Source organism: Manacus candei, unplaced genomic scaffold (genome assembly GCF_025592945.1).
Source record: "Manacus candei isolate 608988 ecotype Guabito, Panama unplaced genomic scaffold, ASM2559294v1 h1tg000049l, whole genome shotgun sequence".
NCBI lineage: Eukaryota > Metazoa > Chordata > Aves > Passeriformes > Pipridae > Manacus > Manacus candei.
The window spans coordinates 240,907-260,959 of NW_026138097.1; the positions used below are offsets into that span (position 1 = coordinate 240,907).

A 20,053-nucleotide genomic window follows, 5' to 3' on the forward strand; every position below is an offset into this window, starting at 1 on the left:
AATGATAAAATGCCCAGCAATGCCTTTTTGACAGTAAAACATGCTTTCTCTATGTCTAATCAAACTCCAGAGGAGTGTAGGTACTGTGGTGGGAATGGGACTGTCACAGTGCAGCAGTGGTAGCTGTGCAGCCATGTGCCTTCATGGAGAGGCAGTACTGATGGGGTCAATGAGCAAGGAAGCCAGGGGCTTGTGATGATTAAATGAAGCAGAGCTGATGTTCTAGCAACTAAGTTGTTTATTCCCTACATTCACTTTTCTATTCTTAATCATAATTACGTATATCCATTTTCTTTGTCTACGAAATGAGAATTTACACTTGTCTTCCAAGCCCAAGAATTGCAAGTTTAGTCTCAACTTGTAAATACTTCAAGTAGACTTCTGGTGGCTTCAAGAGGTGACTTAAATATTATATATGTTTAAAAAAATAAATATATATATGTGTGTGCATGCATATGCAATGCTGTGGGGAGTAAGGCGGTGGTAGGAGTTGCTTTGAAGGAGCTCACAGTACATTTGGAATAGGATTATGCATACAAGTGGTTTCCAGCATTGCTCAATATGCAGGCACCTTCAGTATTTCCAAGGGAGATGGGGTACTCTCTAGAGAATATAAACCTGCTTTTCATTATTTACCTTTCATGGGCATGAAAATAATGCAGGGACTTCCAGGGTGGTGTAGAACACGGGCTGAAAATCACTGGTGAGGAAGCACTTCAAGTGATGCCTTGGAATGCATGAGATAGTACACTTTTGCATTAATAACCACAGAGACCTAATAGCATCTCTTTACCAAAATCAGGAAAATAAAAAAGTTTCCAGTGCTCTGTCTGAGAGTTGTGCATATTTATTCACTGCTTTCGAAATCCTGTTGCCTCTCTGTAAGTTTTCACATAACAACCACGCTGAAATGCTTTCCAACAGGAGATGGACTTCCAGTTCTGTAGTATAGGGTTTGATTACTTATAGTGAAATTTAAATCTAAAAAATTGTTTAAAACCAAAAAGAAGGCAAAATTTTCCAAAGCAATAGCAACTTCAGCAACTTCATCTTTAACATGGTCACTGACCTAGGCCAATACAGATTTTCCACTTTATGAGTTTTGTATTCTTGAAGTGTAAAACTTATTATACCTTGCTGATGGAAAGTCAAGTTTTTAAATAAATGCACTTAAGTGGAAAAAGAAAGGCAGACAATTTTGCATGCTTGAAGACATGTTGTTAGGAACAGGTAAGAATGTGTTTGCAGTTTTGGCTTTTCCTCTCAAGAGTGCCACCTCAATCCTGAGGTTTCAGAAAGCCAGTAATTTGCTGTGTCCCAGCATCCTGCAGTGTGTCAGTCATATCACTCGAAGTGCAGTTGCACGGGTTGTGAGATTCCTCCTTGGAACTGTGGGCTCCAGCATGCAGAGAGAAAAGCAACACCCTAATCACCACATTTGAGCTACTATCAGATCCACATTTTCTTTTCTGGGTTGTATTAGTAGCACGTTATCCAGAATAGATACACACAGACAGAGCTTTTTCCCCGCAAGGATAAACTGTATTGCCATTCACTGGGAGAGTTCAGCAAATCGTAGCAGAAACTTTCCATAGACTGTTTTGAGACTTTTAATGGAAACTTATTTTGGCATATGTCTGAAAGAACTCAGTAATTTTATTTATGGGATCCAAGAGCTAAAACACAAACTGCTTCTATCGGAGTTTCTCTCATAAAAGGAAAGCTGGTGACAGCAGAGACATCCTGTAGCTGTATAACATATTCAGATCACAAGCTCGATTTTCCCATGGGTTTGCTCAGCTCCTGTACCAGAACTTTTGGGGAGCTTGTAAGCTAAATGTAATGCATCTACCAGCAGCTGTTTTCTGTCTCCTCTGAGCCCATCTTTCATTTTTTTTTTCTACCACTATTACTTTTAAGGCTGTGTTGTGCTCTGCTTAGTAATGAGGATACTGCTCAGAGGTACTGTAGACCAATGCAAGTGAAGTAAGTCATTTTGGAGTGAGACAAGCTCTTGAAATGCTTTCATGAAACACTGATATCAACACAGTAATTTGGCATTTGGGGCAAAATTTGGGCTCTCGTTCCTTCGCGGAGGCATAGTAGATTTTGGAAACTTTACTTCTCAGTGGCAGAACTTCCATCCTTGTTTGATCCATCTTAAAGAGAGGATTTTCATTAGACAGTGCTGATGGAAATCTCCCACTAGCACTGCTCTATAATTTGCATGCCAAACTCCTATTCCTACTTTGGAAAATCTCTTTAAATTCTTTGCATCGAGGTTTTGTAATGCAGACCTTTACTTCTAGTATTAGGAAGAAGATTGTTCTGCTTTATTTTTCCAAGACTGGCCATGCAACCAATGTAGTCTCCAATTCAACACTTCGAAATTTATTTCCTAGCCCATGGAAGAAATAACTTGATTTGTTCAAGATGAGTATTTGTTCCCAGGCTTTGGGGGGTAAAGATGAAAGCAACACAAAGCTGCTAACACACAGAGCTGCTCTGTTCTCTGGAACTGGTAGCACTTCATCACTTGTAGCGAGGTTGTTTGCTGGGCTCACAAGAGCTGCTGCAGCTCCTGCATGAACTGATAGATAGTGATGGAAGACTGGCAAATGCATCAAAGGCAGACAAACAGACCTACAGCTTTAAAAACTTGGTAAGTGTCATTTTTCCCAGATAAGGTGGCTCTGGTTTTAGTAAGGCTTATCAAAAGATACTTGACAATGCAGGGAGCAGCTTCTCAATGGAGCAGGAGGGTTGGCTGTGTGACGTGCCCATTTGCTCAGAAGGCAACTGTTCTGCACGGTCGGAAACTTTCTGTGTTGCAGTGGCCAAAGCCAGATACTTCTGAAGTTAATGTCATTTTGTGGAAAACTTAAGTGTGATTTTTTTCATTTATTTTTAATGAACTGAGGTTCATAAACGCCTACCTCACATAACTTTTTTCCCTGATAGTTTAGTACTCCGTAAAAGTCCTTGGAAGATTCAAGCATGCAAATTCTTGGAGTAGTGGATCTCAGATCTTTACACTGCTTACCTCTAATATCTTCAGAGGGTGCTACTCTAACAATTCTTCCTTTCTTTGAATTTCCACCTAAGATATGGGCTAGAGAAAAATGTGGCACCTCCACATGATGCACAAGACATATGGTAGAATGTGATTTTAATTTTCTTGCTGTTAAAGAAACTTCTACCCACAAGAAGTTGAAGGCAAGGTACCAGGAGACACAAACCGCGGTGGGTTTCTTAGGCAGTTGTTGTTGTATTTTGGAAGGTGTAAGACATCCTAGCAGCATTGGAGTGATAAACATGTACATGCTGTGTGCATTTGGCTGTATGCACTCATGCAACACTGCCGAGATGCCACACAGCAGTAATGCTGGTGCTGGAGTGTTCTGGGGTGGAGCAGGAACTGGGATATTCCTGGCTCTGTTTCCCTTCATTCTCTTCTAGGAAACAAACAAGCAAACAAACAGCAACAAAAAAAGCCAAACCAGGGACCCATGTACAGCAATGAGTCTCCAACATGTTGCAATATATTAAAAGACAAAAGTTGATTATTTCTAGTCGTAGTGGGAAAAAAAAACATGAAAAAAAACCCCAAACCCAGTGGATTACACAAACCTCTCCATCCATCAAAACACTTGAGTGCAATCTTTTGCAGAAGAAACATTGCAGGAACAGAGGAGCAGATGGGAACAGGAGTGAATGAGATCAGTTTTACAGTCAGGCTTCTTTCATGTCTCTACACGCATTTCACTGCACTAGTAAAAAGCTTCTGGGTTTTTTTTCCCCCTTCAAGACATCTTTGGCAAAGATAAGTACAGTCCAAATGGCTGCTACCGATAACATTTTCACATTCTGTGCTGCAGCTTAGGTTGTAGCTGATTTACCAACTTTTTGTGTACAAGGGGACGTTTATTCCCCTCTTGACTAAACTGATGGAGCAGTTTCTTTCAGGCAACTTTTTCTGCAGGGTGTGGAATGTGTTAAAGCAGGTTTGTGGCATTTATGTAAGGGTGGAATTTTTTAAATCCTTATCTGCATGTCATCTGGATTTTCATATTTGCATGTAGGGGTTTTTTTTGTGTTTGAGAAAGCTGTGCATTGTTTTGCCTGTCTTGTTGCTTAGAACAGGTCCATGAGGAAGATAAAATCGGTACCATCCCTCAAACTTTGGGGACAGAGGAGTTGCAAAATCAAATCTAGCAGCTGCAGTCATCTTCATAACGATTTTGAACTGCTCACAACTAAAGAGCCATAAATTCTGAGTGTATATGAAACAATAATGTGACCTAAAAAGACACACATTTTAATATAAGGTGCAGCCTTTTGATAAATCTGGTCTTTTGTTCTTTCCCGAAGAAAGAAAATAATTTCATTTACCCATTTTTTAATATGTTTCTTGTATTAGTGTTTTCAATGACAAGTGATAAATAAGGGGTCCTCAGAAGTCTGCCACAAGTAACAGTTGCTTTTTACAGGCTTGTGTTCAGCACATTGTGTATGTGGGTCTCAAATACTTTATGCAGAAACGGAAATGTTTCTTTTCAAGTGCTGGGGAAAAATAAGAAGGAGGAAGTGTTTTGACAAGTCAGAGATACATAAAGCTTGTGCCTGGGGCCTATTCTCTAAGCAATTACAAAAGAAAAGAAAGATAAACCCCACCATCTCATTCTCTGTGACCTGTGGAAATGGACATGATGATGACAGAAGTCTGAGAGCATTAGCAGAGCTTTATCCAATATAATGTTGTATTTCTAGGGTTCAGATTGCGGAATTTCTGCAATGGAGCCATGGAGCATTTGCTTTGCTGAAAAGGTGAAAGAACATGAGGAAGACTACCTTCCTTCCAGCTCAGGTTGCCTGACAGACATTAACCATGCAAATCCTGAGATGGACAGGGAACTTTTTCAGAGTTTGAACAGCATATAATGTACTGTAATCATGCATTTCAAGTACCTTTTAAAAGGTTCAAACTTGTTTACATTTCTTCATAAAACTGAACTCTGGCATTAAATGTGGCTGAGATTCCCTATTGCTAAATAAGACAAACTCTAAAAACAGTCCACTTGCTATAACATGCAACATTTATAGTAATGATGACTAAATTCAATGTTTTTTCTTCCCAGACTTTTGAAGAAAAATTGGTCTTCATCTTCAAAACTTACCCAGGTGTCGTTAAATAATTTTGTGGCTTTCTAGCTGTGCTTTCAAAATGTTGTTGCAGTTCTCCTCCTTCCAGAATAAAGGGTGGTAGAAAGTCTATTTACCTCATTTATTAAATTTCACACAGTTAAATTAAGTGTAATAAGAGCTTGATTCAGATCCCATTCATTTCAACAGCAGTCTTTCCACTGAGTTTTAGTCAAGGCTTAAATAAAGATCAGAAGGTGATCCAGAACTCATTTACATCTACTATGTTCTTCTGCTATTCCTTTAAACTAAAATATTACTGGAAGCCTTTCAAACCCAGCAGCATGTATTAACTTGCTTTCTTGTCAACATGCACAAATATCTAAATTTAGGCTGGAAGTCTAATGTGTTAGCATTTATTCCCATGAACACCTAGTAGCCGAAGACAAACTTTTAAAGCTTTTTATCAGCTTTTATTTGTTCTTTGTAGTTAGCTGACGGGAGGTTTGCTACTTAGAAACTTAACAGTACCTTTATTGTTTGAAGCAGTAAATATTATTTATCTTAGTCCTGTCTGCAGTTTTTATCTTGTTTTAGTCTTGTTCGAGAAGGCGATCTCGTTCTTAAGGGACAAGATGTCTCCTAGGGAATTTTGGGGCATAGATCTTTCTTCCTGTAGCTTTCCAAGTTGAATCCATAGGAGGCTGGAACCAGCTTCAGAGGAAGTGTGGGGTAGTGATGCAGCTATACAGGCCCAGAGGCTCGATGCAGCATTCACTGTGGTTGCTGGCAGTGCTTACCATGTCTTCAGTGAACAGAACCACGCACAGAAGTAGATGAGGTTATCGTGGAGGTGGGCACAGGCAGTTCAAGGCAGCCAATGAAACATGTGTGGTTACTGTTGTGTTTCCAGCAGTTCTCCACATATGTTGCAGTCTCTAGAGAGGTCAGTCTGCTTATCTGGGAGAGATACATATATATGTGTATGTTTAATCCTATATTTATTGGTCAAAAAATAAGGATGTGTTACATTCATAATAGCAAGCTCTTAGTCTTCTACTTGGAATCAGCTGTAAGTGGTTTCTCTTGCCCTTTTTGAGCCAGTGTGTGAGTGCTCACATAGAATTTACACCTCAGGGAATTCAGAAATACGTGAATGAACACCACATCTTACTGCAACATAAGACTTGATTTAATATAAATAAAGAAAAACATATGACTTTTTTCATTGGAAGGCACAAATTAAAATATACAATTACAATGTTTTAAGAAATCCCACATGCTAAAATGTTCACAGTGTAGTTTAATGCCTTTAACACTCATTTCTCAACACATTTTTAAACAATTTTAAACAATTCAGTGGTGATGTAACTAGCAACTGGTCCCACATTTTCATGGGCACACATCTTCAGTTTCTTTTTATTGTGCTGTAAAATCCTACTGCTCTGTAGATGTTGCCAGAACAAACAACAATGAAGAACATATTCTTTTTTAGACCCCGGAACACAATACTTATTTATGCGTTACTATCCACTTGTTTTCCCAGATATCCAGTTGTAGGTCTTGAGATGCCACAGCCCTTTCACACATATCTCACCAGATTCAAGGCTTGGTGAGCCATACCCGTTGTTGGAGGTCTCTTGGCCCCTTGCTGCTGTGCTCTGTACAGATCTTTACACCACTTGCAGCAACACAGAAATTCCCTGTGGTTGCCAGAACCATTGTATTTCTATGGGCCATTTCCCAGGGCTTGAACCTCATATGAATGGGGCTGCATGACAGTCCTTCTCACGCTCCAGAGGTCTGCCCAGCACAGCAATATTACTTTGTTTGTAGTGTGTGAAGCCGGAGGGCAGGAGGGCTGCAGCCATGGACTGTTAGCCAGGGCCTGTGCTACCTGGTAGACTCATCCTTGCGGGAAACAAACGATTGGAGCGCACAGAGCCTGCTGGGGCTGACACTAGGGTCTGTTGCCCCTTGTGTGGTCTTGTTTGGGGTACACGAGTACAGTACCTGACAAACTTACTTTGGTCAGTATGTAGGTTTCACGGAGCGTGAAGATCACCGTTCTAAAACACAGGCACGAGCAATGCTTTCTCTTGTAGGACCCAGAATAAGTTGGATAGCAAAACTTCCACCCAGCATTATCAGTATACTACCAAATCTGCCTTTCCCCCGTTCTCTAATTTCCTCCACAGTGATTCCCAAAGCCTTGTTCCTCTCCATAGCACTTAGTGGTGTTTCCCTGTGCTGTACACCACTTGGATACCTAAGCTGTGGTTGACATTTTGATTTGAAGAGCCACGTTTTGCACCTTAGAGCATCCATCTTCAGTTGCTTTTTGTACACAGGGAACTGTGTGCCTAAAAATGGCAAGGTATGGCATGAACTCATTGTTTTGCCCATCCTGCTCCTGTTAGATTTGTAGGGCCAAGCTCATCACCCTGCGCTGTTGGGTTCACATGGAGAAACTTCTGAGGGGTGACCTCAAAGTCCATGTCGACTTTAAATAGCAGCATCACTATAGCCTGAGTTTCTGTAAAGGTGGTTAAAAGGGCAGGGAAAGTGCCTGTGTGGTTTTCTGCACAAAATTTATTAAGTGTTGTGTGTAACACTTATAAACTAGTCATTATCATTTGTGTATAAATATGTGCATATGTTTGCATAGGGGTTGAAAGATATGAAGTTCCCTTATTCTTGATTTTTCCTCACTAATAAACAGTAGGAATAGCTTGTTCATTAAGTTCACTAGTAATTGCATTTGTAATAGATCTGGCCTTTAATTGAGCAACAACTCAAAAGAGAAAGCCCCATACAAGCTCTTAGTTACCTTTATAGCAGCCTCTCCAAAGGATGCCAGTGGGAAGAACAACTCAGCCAGCAGCACCCCAACTGCTGGTAAGGACATCTTAGGGAGGTTGACTTTCTAGCCACCATTCTGAATAAATAGCCTACAAAACTCAAGGCAAATCTTAGTGCACTAGCCGTTGGCCATATGTCAGGGACATGAACTGAAATGTAGCTTGGAGAAAGGCTGAAGCCTGAGTGGAGCATCCTGGTACCACTGGGAGTGGGAACTGCACCAGGTGACATCTGCTTTGCAGGGGCAGGAGACCCCTCTAGTGCGAGGCCACCACTCAGTCACAGCCAGAGATTAATGCCAGCTTCTACCTCCCTTCACTCGACATTTTCTCACTGATGCACCCGGTGGCTGCTCTTTTCTGTTGCATCAAGCAATGCACTGGTCACATCGTACTATCCCCAAGTCCTTTTCTGGGCAGTTGCATCCCAGCACCCCATTTTCTATCTAGTATGTGTTCTGCAGTCTTTGATGTAAGACCTTGCCTTTGGCTATAGTTCAAATAATGTTGTTCAGAGAGCTTATTTTCCTAAATTATACAAACCAGCCTGTGCAGGTCATCTGTCCCTCTTTGATATTTAGAACTGCAGCAATGTTTGTGTCATCTGCAGGCATCCTTAGCAGTGATTTGACGTCTTCTTACAGATCACTGACAAAGCCATGTGAAGAAAACTGGTCTAAATCTAGGTTATCTTTCAGTACTCCACTAGAAATGCCCCATCTCAAAATTCCCATCTATTATTTACCTTTAGAAATCAACCTTTTCCCAAACTGTAGAAAATTGCAAGGTGACTATTCCCGTTTCCTTGAAATTCTGCTGATATTTGCAGAAAATCCCACGGTTCCATCCTTGGGCATTCAGAGGGGAAAGCTTAAACTCCAGGCTAGCCCTCTCTGTCCTTGTACTTGCTGCAAACTTACACCAGATTCAGTGAGAGAAGAATTTAATCCCCCATCCAGTTCACATTGAAGCCAGTGGAAAGACTGATTTCAGCACATCCTTGTCTGGCCTTAATCTGAAGGATTAATGAAGATACACACTGAATTAAAAAATGGCAACAGAGAAGAAAAATAGAAATATTACTAAATAAAAAAAAGCAGCCTGGGGAATTAATAAGGCTGAATCCCTTGTTGTCAGAAATACTGTGACTTTGGCAAGGTCTTCACTCAGGAGCAAGGTGGTTTGTATAGGATTCTTTATTCTTTCAGGCAGAGGCACTCACCAGGAATCAGACCATCCAACTGTCATGCTGCCTCTATCCCTTGCAATTCAGGACATGACTTTTGACACTGAAGGGCAGGTCTCCAATCCTAACTGGAGCAAGGCAAACCTAAAATTACATTTAGCTGGAAAAGTTGTTTTTGTCAAGTAAATGGAAATCAAAAACCATCTGGGAAAGCTTTTCCTTAAGGCATATTCTTTTTCTCAACTATGGCATTAGTTTTGGTCACTTATGCAGTTACAGTTTCCATTTAAGTATTTTTAAGAGCTCTGCCATTGTTTTGGTCCCAGTGTGTCTAAAAGTTGGAATTAATCTCAGCAACTGCATTACTCTAAACCACACTGTTTGAGCAGGGACTTCCTACAGCCACATGAGGTTGTTTTTCACAACGTTTTAAATTAAAGTATTTGAATATTTGCAAAAATCATTATCTTCTGCAGAAGAATTTCCAGTGCCCAAATGCTGCTGTCATTAAGCTGAAAATGGACTTTTTAGGCATTGTATGGGTTTGCAACTACTGTTCTCAAGGGAAAATATCTACCTGCATCTGAGCACTGTTTGTGCTCACCTGTTTCCTAGCTTTCCTTTTCATAACTTCTCACAGCACATTGCAGCAGATTTGGTTTTCTTTTTGTGTCATGTGAACTTTCCTCCCATTATGTTAAACACACTCAACCCAGCAACACTGGGTTTCCAGTTTCTCCATCCCTTCTCTCTCTCATGTTGAGGAAATTGTGAATATAAGAAATGTTTATATTTAAACTGTTGATCACATATAACATAATGCCCCTTTTTTTTTCCAACCTCTGATATTTCATTTTCTTTAGGGAAACCACTGCATGTTTTTTTTCTCTTTCAATCGGGAAACAGGTTAGTCACGATGGCAAATGTCCTGTCTGCTCTAGTACTTTCTTGTAACCTTAAATGCCATTATTTTGACCATTTGACTGTAGTAGCTGCCCTTCACTGGTTTCTGCAGTAGGTTATGTGGATCTGTTTGATAGCTGTAAGGGTATGCTTTGAAGCTGGTTAAAAAAAATACTTGATATACAGGACCTGCCCTTTTAACTGATGTGCATATTTATGCTTGAATGACACAAGCATCTTCATTTAATTTCTGAGACCCTGCTAGATGAAGGTCAGTGGCAGCTGTCATAAGGGACAAACAGTTTTTCTCCCAGGGAAGAGTGTGGAGGTGCCGGGCATGACCAGGATCCCCTGTGTGTTGTGTAGGGCTTACCCAGGGGCTAACCGACTGGGTTGGGATGGTGTGATTGCCCATGCAGACCCAAATTGAGCAATATTTCTTACAAAAATATTCCAGTTCTCTTGAAAGTTGTTTCCCCCCCCCCCGTACTGTGGTAAAGGTGAATTGGCTGTGGGCAGCATTGATTTTACTATACTGAGTAGCATTATCTCCCCAGGCCTTCAGTGGCAGCTTTGGACCAAATGCTCAGGATTGTACCGCTCTTCCATGAAATACCTAAAAATATCAAAAGTGAAATTACTGCTAACAAGTAGCAAGAGAGAAATATTTATATATGTGCTAGCCGATTAAATAAATATCTCTTATCTCCAAGTTTTGTGTTGTTGTCAGTAATGACTAGAAAACATGCAGAAGAAGCATATAAATTTGTCATATCAGGGCATATATAGTTCTATACGAAGCATGGAAATGGACTTGAATATCTCTGAAATTGCCTTTGTGAGTTATTATTTTGATGTCTGTCAGAGCTGCGGGGAAACTAACACAGGCTAAGCATGGATAGAAACAGCTGATGATTTAGGGATTGGTGATAATTTGGTTTCAAAGTATTCTCCGGGGTTTTTCTCAAGTCTGGGGCAAATATGCCTGACAGGATTGGGACTTAAGTAATCAGAGATTTTCTGGGGAAAAGATGAAAACAGATTTTATTTGTATCAGGGCAATTGCTGCAGGGACTGCTTTGTTTAATCTGAGCTTGTATGGATTTGGGAGAATATAGTCATTTAGCATTACAGCTGGATGGATACCTTCTATCTCCCTACCATCACTTGGGGAAAATGCCAATTTAGGAAATGCTTTGGTTTCACTTCACTACTTTGGACTTCACAAGAAAAATATGACCAAGAAGCAAGAGAGTGCAGAGGATAAACCTGTTTGCATCACCTAGAAGTACTTGTTTAAGTCCCAAGTCTGTGACAGAGAAGGAGACTAGTAAGCATGGCTGTGGACACACAAAGGATTTTAGTATCCAGGACAGCCAACCCTGCACTCTTCATAACTGCAAAAGTTCAGCAAGTTTGCATCTATTGGTATAGTGTGCCTCTTTCCTCAGGCCTTTGATTGCTGCTGCCTTATGCAGCATTTGGGACATTTGAGTAATATCTGGTGGTTTTTTGGGTTTTTTTTAGGCTGTCTGTTGAGGTAATGCTGTAACTGATGCAAGATCAGCATCACTTTAGCATTTAGGAATTGCAGCATGTTTGCTAAAATCAGTATGACATAGAATTTAAATGCTTCATGGTGGTAATGCCATGCTGCAGCCCTGCAGATTTCTGGGTTGCCTCCATGTCGCAGAAGTGGTGGCTGAGGCTCTGTGGATCCAGTAGATCATGCAAGCTGGGGCAGGAGAACCCCATGCTCCCAGCATGCAGCCCTGCTCTCAGCACTGCTTCAGACAGCAGCCTCTTGGGATGGCCTCTCTGTGTCAAAACTTTCCAGATTGGCTGTATTAGCATTACAGATAAAAGCAAAACTTTCATCTTTTAGGGTTCAGCCTGAAGTTAAGTTCTCAGCTTTTCTACTGGTCAGGGAAATTGTCACCCTGATTTTTTTACTCTTCTTTTTAGTTGCAATGTGCTTCAGCCATGAGTAAGTGCCCACATAGAAAATGTATTACGTGGTACATACTTCTATAGCCCCCAGCACTATCACACAAGTACCCTTGCGCACCATTGACTCCTAAACCTGGATAGTGCTGGCTTTGCTACACATTGAAACGAAAGTGTGTAATGAGTGTATGTGGCATCATAATCTGTTCTTTTGAGGGCAAATAGGTCAAGCTCAATAGTGGTTAAATCATAATAAATTCCATCCACTTGAGCATGCACGTCCCACTTAAAACTCTATGGAGCGAGGCGAGCACCTCATTGTATGTGCTTTAGCCTCTGGCCAGAGTGGCATTCACACTGTAATATTATATCCAGATAATTATAGCATGTATCTTTTCAGAACATAGTTTCCATAGGCAAAGAAATTGCAGGAATTATATTATTTTCTTTTCTTTCCAAGTGTTCTAGTTGGAAAATTATTCTGCACCTTTGCCTGAGTTCAGTAATACTGCTGCAGGGGGGTTAGCTTGTTTTGTTTGATTAGGGTTTTATTTGCTCAGCTATACAGCTTATGACCCAGGTTCTCATTTGGTAAATAGTGGAGTGATGAAATTCACTTTGTGGATGTACTTAGATCTCTTTGTAGCAAACAGGGAATTGACCTTGTATCTCCTTGAGCAAACAGAAAATTTTTGCCTGAGGGGGAAAGCTCCTCTATGGTGGTCTGACTGATGCTAGCCACATACTGTTGAGTTCTTTAAAGAAGCAACTCATTTTCTTCTGCTCTCCAAATCTTAACTAACACCTCATCTACGTCTACTGTTCATTATATAGAAGATGTGATGAGCCTGATGGAGAGGATCAGTGGTTTTGCATATGGCTTAAGAAACCTTTGGTATAGAACCATGAAAGTGCTCTCTACTTACAGTACAAAGGAAAAAAGTAAATCCTGGAGGACCAACCTGAAGCCTCTTTGAAGCTTGTTATGTCTGGGTTTCCCTCTGCAGCTTCACAAGCAGGCGAGCTCCTTCTCTTCACTATTTGCTTCTGCCTCCTTGCCATCCTCGGAGCTCTTTTGAATGCGTGGGGCACAATGCTGAACCAAATCAAAGAGCTTTTCTGAGCTAAAAATACCCTCTGTCCAATTATTTATTTATTGTCCTGCATTATTTGTAGCTTGGATCAACTCTTTCGCATGGTTCACTGAGTGGTCCCATGGGAGAGGGAGAAGTACAAGAGTAACCATGCCCTCTGCCTGCTGCATCAGCCTTGACCTAATAAGCAATGAAAAAGTCTGTGTTTCTCAAGATGTCTGACCCAGGTTCAGAGCTCCAACACTTGTCTGATCCCAAGAGAAGCACATTCAAATGAGTGCAGTTTGTCTTAGGGGTTTTTTTCAGTGAGCTGGTCTGTTTTGTTGTACAACCGGACCGGTGCCAAGCCACGTAAGGTCAATCAGGGGCACGGATGGCCAGGAGATGCCACCAGAGAAGGCTCCTCCTTCCACCTCTTCTTCAGCTCAGACATAGCATAAACACTGCAGCTTTTGCATCAGGCCTTGTCTTGGGTATCAGGGCAGATCTTTGCTGTTAGCCTCAGAGGTGCAGCAAGAGCACCAGGTAATTTGTGGACCCTGAAGACCTTAGCAGGCTGAGTTACAGAGTTACATGTCTTTATTTCTGTGAGAAGTCTACACTGCACCTGCATTGTGTTTGAGTGCCTTCAAAAATCACACTATTTTAAAGATCAGATATGAGATGCCTAATCTGAGCATCCAAGTTGAGGTTTTTAGCTGTCCAAGGATCTCTTATTACTAGGGTTTTTCCTTGGTTGTAGGATAACATTGTTTAAAATTCAAGACGACCTCTGGGACAACTCTTTTACTTTTCCAGTCAGTTCAACACCTCTTCACCTCTGTCCACAACAACACCTTTTTCCAGAGTAGACTAGTCTAACTTTCTGCCTTCAAAATGTGACCACTCCACAGAAAAAAAAAACCAAAACCAAACAAACAAAACAAACAAAAAAAACCAACCAACCAAACAAACAAACAAAAAAAAACACAAAAAAACAAAAACCAAAAAAAACCACCCCACCTTTCTGTGACTCTAGCTCATAATTTGTGGTCCTTGTACTTGAAGCAGAAGGCAAATACAGATTTTAAGCATGAACACATTGGAATAGTTAAGTTTGGAACAGAAAATCCCACTTAGAATGTCTAAAGCAAATGTAAAGAAATCCAAAAATTCAAAGCAAATGTCTTTTTCCCATTTGAGACTTGTGAAGTAAAAAGCAGCTTAGATGGTGTACTCACAGCCCCTGTTATACTGTCCCCATTTACTAGCAGTTTGATCCGAAACACTATAATGTTTATCTAGATGTGTAATGAGAAATAACTGAAGAATGTGAGTGAATAGCCTTGCTTTAAACATTGTCCAAGAGTATTTAATCTGTTATCATTGTAACTCCTTAATGTTGACTGTTCTGAGAAGTAGCACATGTTCAGTGAATGGTTTTGATGATTCGTAAGTGTGCTTTTATCACTGCTTATTGAGTTATTTTTCCTACTGTGATGGTTTGAGACCTACTAATAAAACATCAGCTGTTCGGTAAATCTTCCAACAAGTGTCATCCTGTGTTGCTAGCACCGATACTTATTTTCAGCTTTGTCAAGAGTCTTTGTTATTTGCTTTGCAGCACCCCACACAGTGGTGTTCCAGCTTGTGATTGGTGCTTCTAGGAATTGTGAATTATGATACAAAAGTATCTTTGCAATGTATTATTTTCTCCAGGTTAAAAGAATGCAATTCTTTCAGTGTGCTACGGAAAGCTGTGCGGTCAGGCTTGGGATGCGTTGTAACAATGACGAGATAAAAGCCTCCTTTTGCTCCCACTGAACAGCAAAGCTGGGCTGAAGCTTTCCACCTGGAAGGGGTTGTGAAGTTTTTTATCACGTTGCCTTGTGTATTGTTCTGCTTTCTTCTATATTACCATAACTCAGAGATGTTTTCATTTTAGCTACGTAGGGATAGCCCAGGGAAAAACTGTTTGAGTACAAAGTTTTGGGGGGTTATGTGTCGTGTTTTTTCTTCAGCGCAATTTGCATTTTGGTCTTCCATTGCAATCAAATATAGTGGTGATAACTTCTATCAATTCTTCTAGATTTAATAAAGCAGAGTAATATAATTTCAGGTGGGGAATTATTTTTGCATCCCACTCTTATAAATGTTTGGAATCTCAGTGGTGCTCTGTGTGACACCTCTTCCTTCCCCACCAGCAAAGTAGACAAAGGTGTGTTTGTGTGCTAAAGCAGAATATGCCAGGAAATCTCCTGAATCTTATCATACCCCCAAAATGTCAGACTGGCAAGAGATGTGTATGCCCTGGAGGTTCAATTTGCTCTTAAAATCTGGATTTGTAGCTTGAGGGATCCTACAGGAAGCCCCCACTTCCTTCCACTGACCTTACAGGGAGATCCAACTCCCCCTGCAGTAATGTAAATGGGTCCTCAGGGAAATCGCCTTTGGGGATTTCTAGCAACATACCACTTTCAGTAATGATTGATGTATTAATTGTACTGTAACAATTATGATTGTGCTGTATCAATGTACTCTCCTCAGGAACTGTGTTATGTTTGTGATACAGAAAACTTAGTGCTACTTATGTACAAAAGTCTTGTTTTGGAGTTTTTTATGTAACAGAAAGTGACGGAGGGTTATTCCAGCTCTAAATTCTGGTACATCTTTGTACCCAGGTAGTGCCTGGGAAACACTGCATACTTCCTACACTATTGCCATCAGAGACATGACATGTAACGTTCTTGTTTCTTATGAAACTGATGCTTAACTTACTGTGGTATTTGGGGCAGATAAGTGGGCAACAAGTCTTTGTATTCTTCCTTTACTTCATGGAGCTTTTTTCTTTTCTCCACAGTTTGTCAAGGGACAAATAACAAGCTGACTCAACTGGGACATGTGGAAGACCATTTCACCAGCCTGCAGAGGATGTACAATAATTGTGAGGTGGTGCTCAGCAACCTGGAGATTACATACGTAGAGCACAATCGTGACCTCTCTTTCCTGAAGGTTAGTGTTCATCTGTGGTCTTCTCTGCTAAAGGAATCTTACTCCATTTTTTAAGGAAAATGCAAAGGATCAGCTACTGACAAAATTCTGTGGTGATCCAAAAAACATAGCTAGCTAATGTCAGAGCAATTGCAGCTCACAGTCTAGGCATACCTGTAGGCTGCAGGATATGCTCAACTCTACTATACAAATCAGGCACTTTGAGAAATAGCTTTTCAAGCACTTGCCAGCCTGTAATGGGTGCCATGCAGATGGGTTTCTTCTTATTTATAAGTGCAATTGCATCCTTACCCATTGTCTTACTTCTCAGAGAGCAAAAGACTTTGTGGTGCTGTTGGGCAAAGCAAAGCACAAAGTGAGTGGCAACCCACAGATGGCAGATTTTGAAGTGTGGAGGCCTTTCCCGTGCTCTTCAAACAGTGACCCCTTCCCCTGCCATGGTGGTGAGTCCCTCTGTAGCCTGCAGTGCTCACACCCTAAGCAGGCAGGCAAGTCCTATGCAATAACTTCCCACGTGGATTCTTCAAGCAATCTTCAAGATAATCCTCTGCAGTTGACACACGGGCTACTCCCGTCTCAACATTTGTTTTGTGCACAAGCACCTGAGTAACTATGGCAAGCTGAGGAAGAGGAGGAAAGGACAGGGGATGGATGCTAAAACGCAGCCGCAGCATAGGGAGGAGCACTGTCTGACATGGGTACCTCCAGGTTCTCCACCAGCAAGTAAAAAGCAAGATCAGACAGTAAATGGTTCAGACACATGGGTTATAAATATGGTGGTATTGCCATTCTCTCCAAAGCACAACCTGACTATGGAGCTCACTGTTCCCAGGAACGTAACAGGTCTCTTGAAAATTCACTGGTAGTCTTCATAGAACAGGAAAATATCCTAAGTGGTAGCCTGAGGGTTTTTCATTTATGGTGATTTTTGTAGGAGATAGAAATGCACACATTTCACAGTGCAAGGCAGGAATTGACCTACATGCAGGAACAGTACCTCACTTGTATTTTTGTTCTGTAAATATATGTTACTTAAGAATGAGAAGCTTACCTGATCTTCCCCTCTGATGAGCAATGGAGGATCTGCAAGGAAAGGGGCGCGGAAAAGAGAATGTAAAAGCCTGAATCAGATGGCATCTCTGTGCTGCCAATGCTTGGAGGCTAGGCAGTTATTTAAGGGAAGCATCACACTTAGTTGCCATATCATACATGCTTGCCCTGTTTACCTGCATCTCCTAGTTAGCCCCACTTACCCTTGCTTGGGGACAGAGCAGGGGTAAGCTGGATCTTTTCAATGATACCCTGGTAAGTGCTCGAAGGGTAAGTTTATACCTGCTTAACTGGCAAAGTTTTCCACATAGTCCATTTTTGTTCTCAGATCTATTTATTTTAATGAGATGAAATGGTTTATCATTCCTGAGAATTGAAAGATGGTGGATTGGAGGGGTGGGAGGTAGAAAGCGATTATTGAAGAGTACTATGGATTAAGCACCTTTTTTCTTCTGTTGTTCTCTCAGTCAATACAGGAGGTTGCTGGCTACGTCCTCATTGCACTTAACATGGTGGATGTCATTCCCCTAGAAAACCTCCAGATCATCCGAGGCAATGTGCTGTATGACAACTCTTATGCCCTGGCAGTTTTATCCAATTACCACATGAATAAAACCCAGGGACTCCGGCAGCTGCCAATGAAACGGCTATCAGGTGAGATGAGGGCAAGAGGTAGAGGCATCTCTAAAGCAGACTTCAACTGTTAGCTTATTGGTATCCAGATCCAATTGGATTGCCTCTCAAAGTCACGTGCCATCAAATCCTGCTTTAAAAACAAGGATCTGAGTGTCGTTTCCTGATTGCTTTCCCACTAGCCAGTCTTCTTCAAAAGGTGAAGAAAGTCATAACTTCTCATTGCAGAAAGGTACAGAAAATCCAAAACATCAACAAGATGGTGAGATTCATTTCTGTCCCTCAAACTGCCAAAGAAGTATCTATTTGTTATTTTGCATCATTTGATTCCAGTGCATACATGTCAGTATTTTCTGTTAAATCCGATGGGAACTGGTGATACGTGTGTTAGGGTCTCACGCGGTCTCTGGCTATGCACACCAGCAGTGCCATCTCTGCTGAGTGCCATGGCCCCTAGAGGTGGCACCAGGCAGAAAGCCACACGTAGTGGCATCTTTATGGCGTCCAAGAGCAGCTGAGTCTCCAGAACCCATCAGTCTGAGCCTGGTGTTGGTTACACTGTTAGGAGTGCTGATGCCATGCAAATTGTCCTTTTCTGTTAGCATTGTGTGACTGAGGTGGAGAAATACATGCTTTATTTCTGTTTCTTTAGATCAGAGACAGAAGTCTTATGGATTTGCTTCACTTACAAATTTTTTTTCTTTCTGTAACAGAAATTCTCAATGGAGGTGTTAAAATCAGCAACAACCCCAAACTGTGCAACATGGACACTGTTCTCTGGAATGACATCATTGACACGAGCAAGAAGCCTCTCACAGTGCTTGAATTTGCAAGCAACTTATCTTCTTGTGAGTATTAACTTACAAAAAATGCTCTGTGCTCACCCCCTCCACTTCAGACAGTATAATGAACATATCATCTTTCATGCAGTAGGATTGTGGTCCAACAATTTTTACACGAGGGAACAAACCCTGTTCCAAGGGAAGTGCTTTCATTTCTGCACCACTGGCCTAAGATAGAATTTTTCATGTTGGTTCAGTCGTTAACTCATAGGTCAGCAAAGTTCTTGGGGGTGATTCTCTTGGTTCGAGGCAGTACTCTACATATGTATTAATCAAACACAGCTAAGAAAAACATGCACTCATTTGCTTTCCAGCAGTCTTCTGTTTACAATATAAGGCTTGGGTCTAGAAAGCCCATATGAGTACCTTCATGAAGTTGCTTGTAGCCTTTTTAGAGTTAAGGCCCAAGTTGTGTGCTGTAAAACTCAACTGTTTTGGGCTGCACAGACTGCCCTTGCAAAAGTAATGATAAACAGGCAGATAAATCTGATGCTTCAGATCAGCAGGGAGATGAGGGGATATTTAGAAGTTTGTATAGCGTATGCTTAGAGTAGGCTTAAGCTAATCCTTCAGCCTTATGAGTCCCTTGTAAAATCCCCAGTCATTTCAAAGAAAGGAGAGTTTATTTTCATTTCTGAGCATTTAATTTCTGGCACTATAACTTGACAGGAAAGCATATTTTCTTTATCTTCTTCCAGTTGCATAATTGCCTGAGCTAATAGCCAACTTCTGCGTTGACTTATTTTTGTGCAGAGCCCAAGCGTAATCAAGGAGTTGCAAACTATACATGTCAGCACAGGAATTTGGCTCTGAACACCCCAGAAATGTTAATCTTTAACTTTTCAACTTAAAAAAGAAAAGGATTTCTTTGGTCTTACACCAAATCAATCAACTCTTGTACAAGTATTGGCATTTGTTCAGCTATTTGATGGTTGATGGAGGGAGGGAGAATCACATGATGTTAGCAGGAAGAAACACTTTAGTAGGAAATGCCTTTTAACTGTAGTGAATTCCCTATTAATCTGGTTAGACAGCCATTTATGACTTTAATGACAACCCCATAGTCTAAAATAAGTTGTTTCTCTGGGACTCTGCTTGTCATTAAGAGAAAGAAAGAAAAGAGTAAGGAGGGAGGGATAGGAAAGAACCAGCACTGAACCATTGAGGTCAGGCAGGGTGTCCATCCACTCTATCACCTCTCCATCAGTTGTCCATCTGCAGTGTAGTCCTACACTGAGGAGTATTTTTGGCAGAGAATGGGAGGAGAGCACAAAGCAGACAAGTCAAATTACTTTGTGGTTGGAGTAGCTGGCGGTTGCCTGTGAATCCAGTTGGATTTGTTTACTTTTTAGAACTGCGTTGTTCAGAAACACTGATTTACATGTGGCCTGTAGTGAGCAGCTG

General features: G+C 41.1%; 1 protein-coding gene across 2 annotated transcripts in view; it reads left to right on the forward strand.

Annotated features, from left to right (window-relative positions):
• EGFR (epidermal growth factor receptor) overlaps positions 1–20,053 on the forward strand; it is a 161,214-nt gene that overhangs the window by 96,296 nt on the left and 44,865 nt on the right. For both annotated transcript variants that reach the window (XM_051799428.1, XM_051799427.1), the window contains exons 2-4: positions 15,973–16,124; positions 17,642–17,828; positions 18,521–18,655. In XM_051799428.1, the coding sequence (XP_051655388.1) occupies positions 15,973–16,124; positions 17,642–17,828; positions 18,521–18,655 (474 nt within the window). The remainder of the gene's footprint in view (positions 1–15,972; positions 16,125–17,641; positions 17,829–18,520; positions 18,656–20,053) is intronic.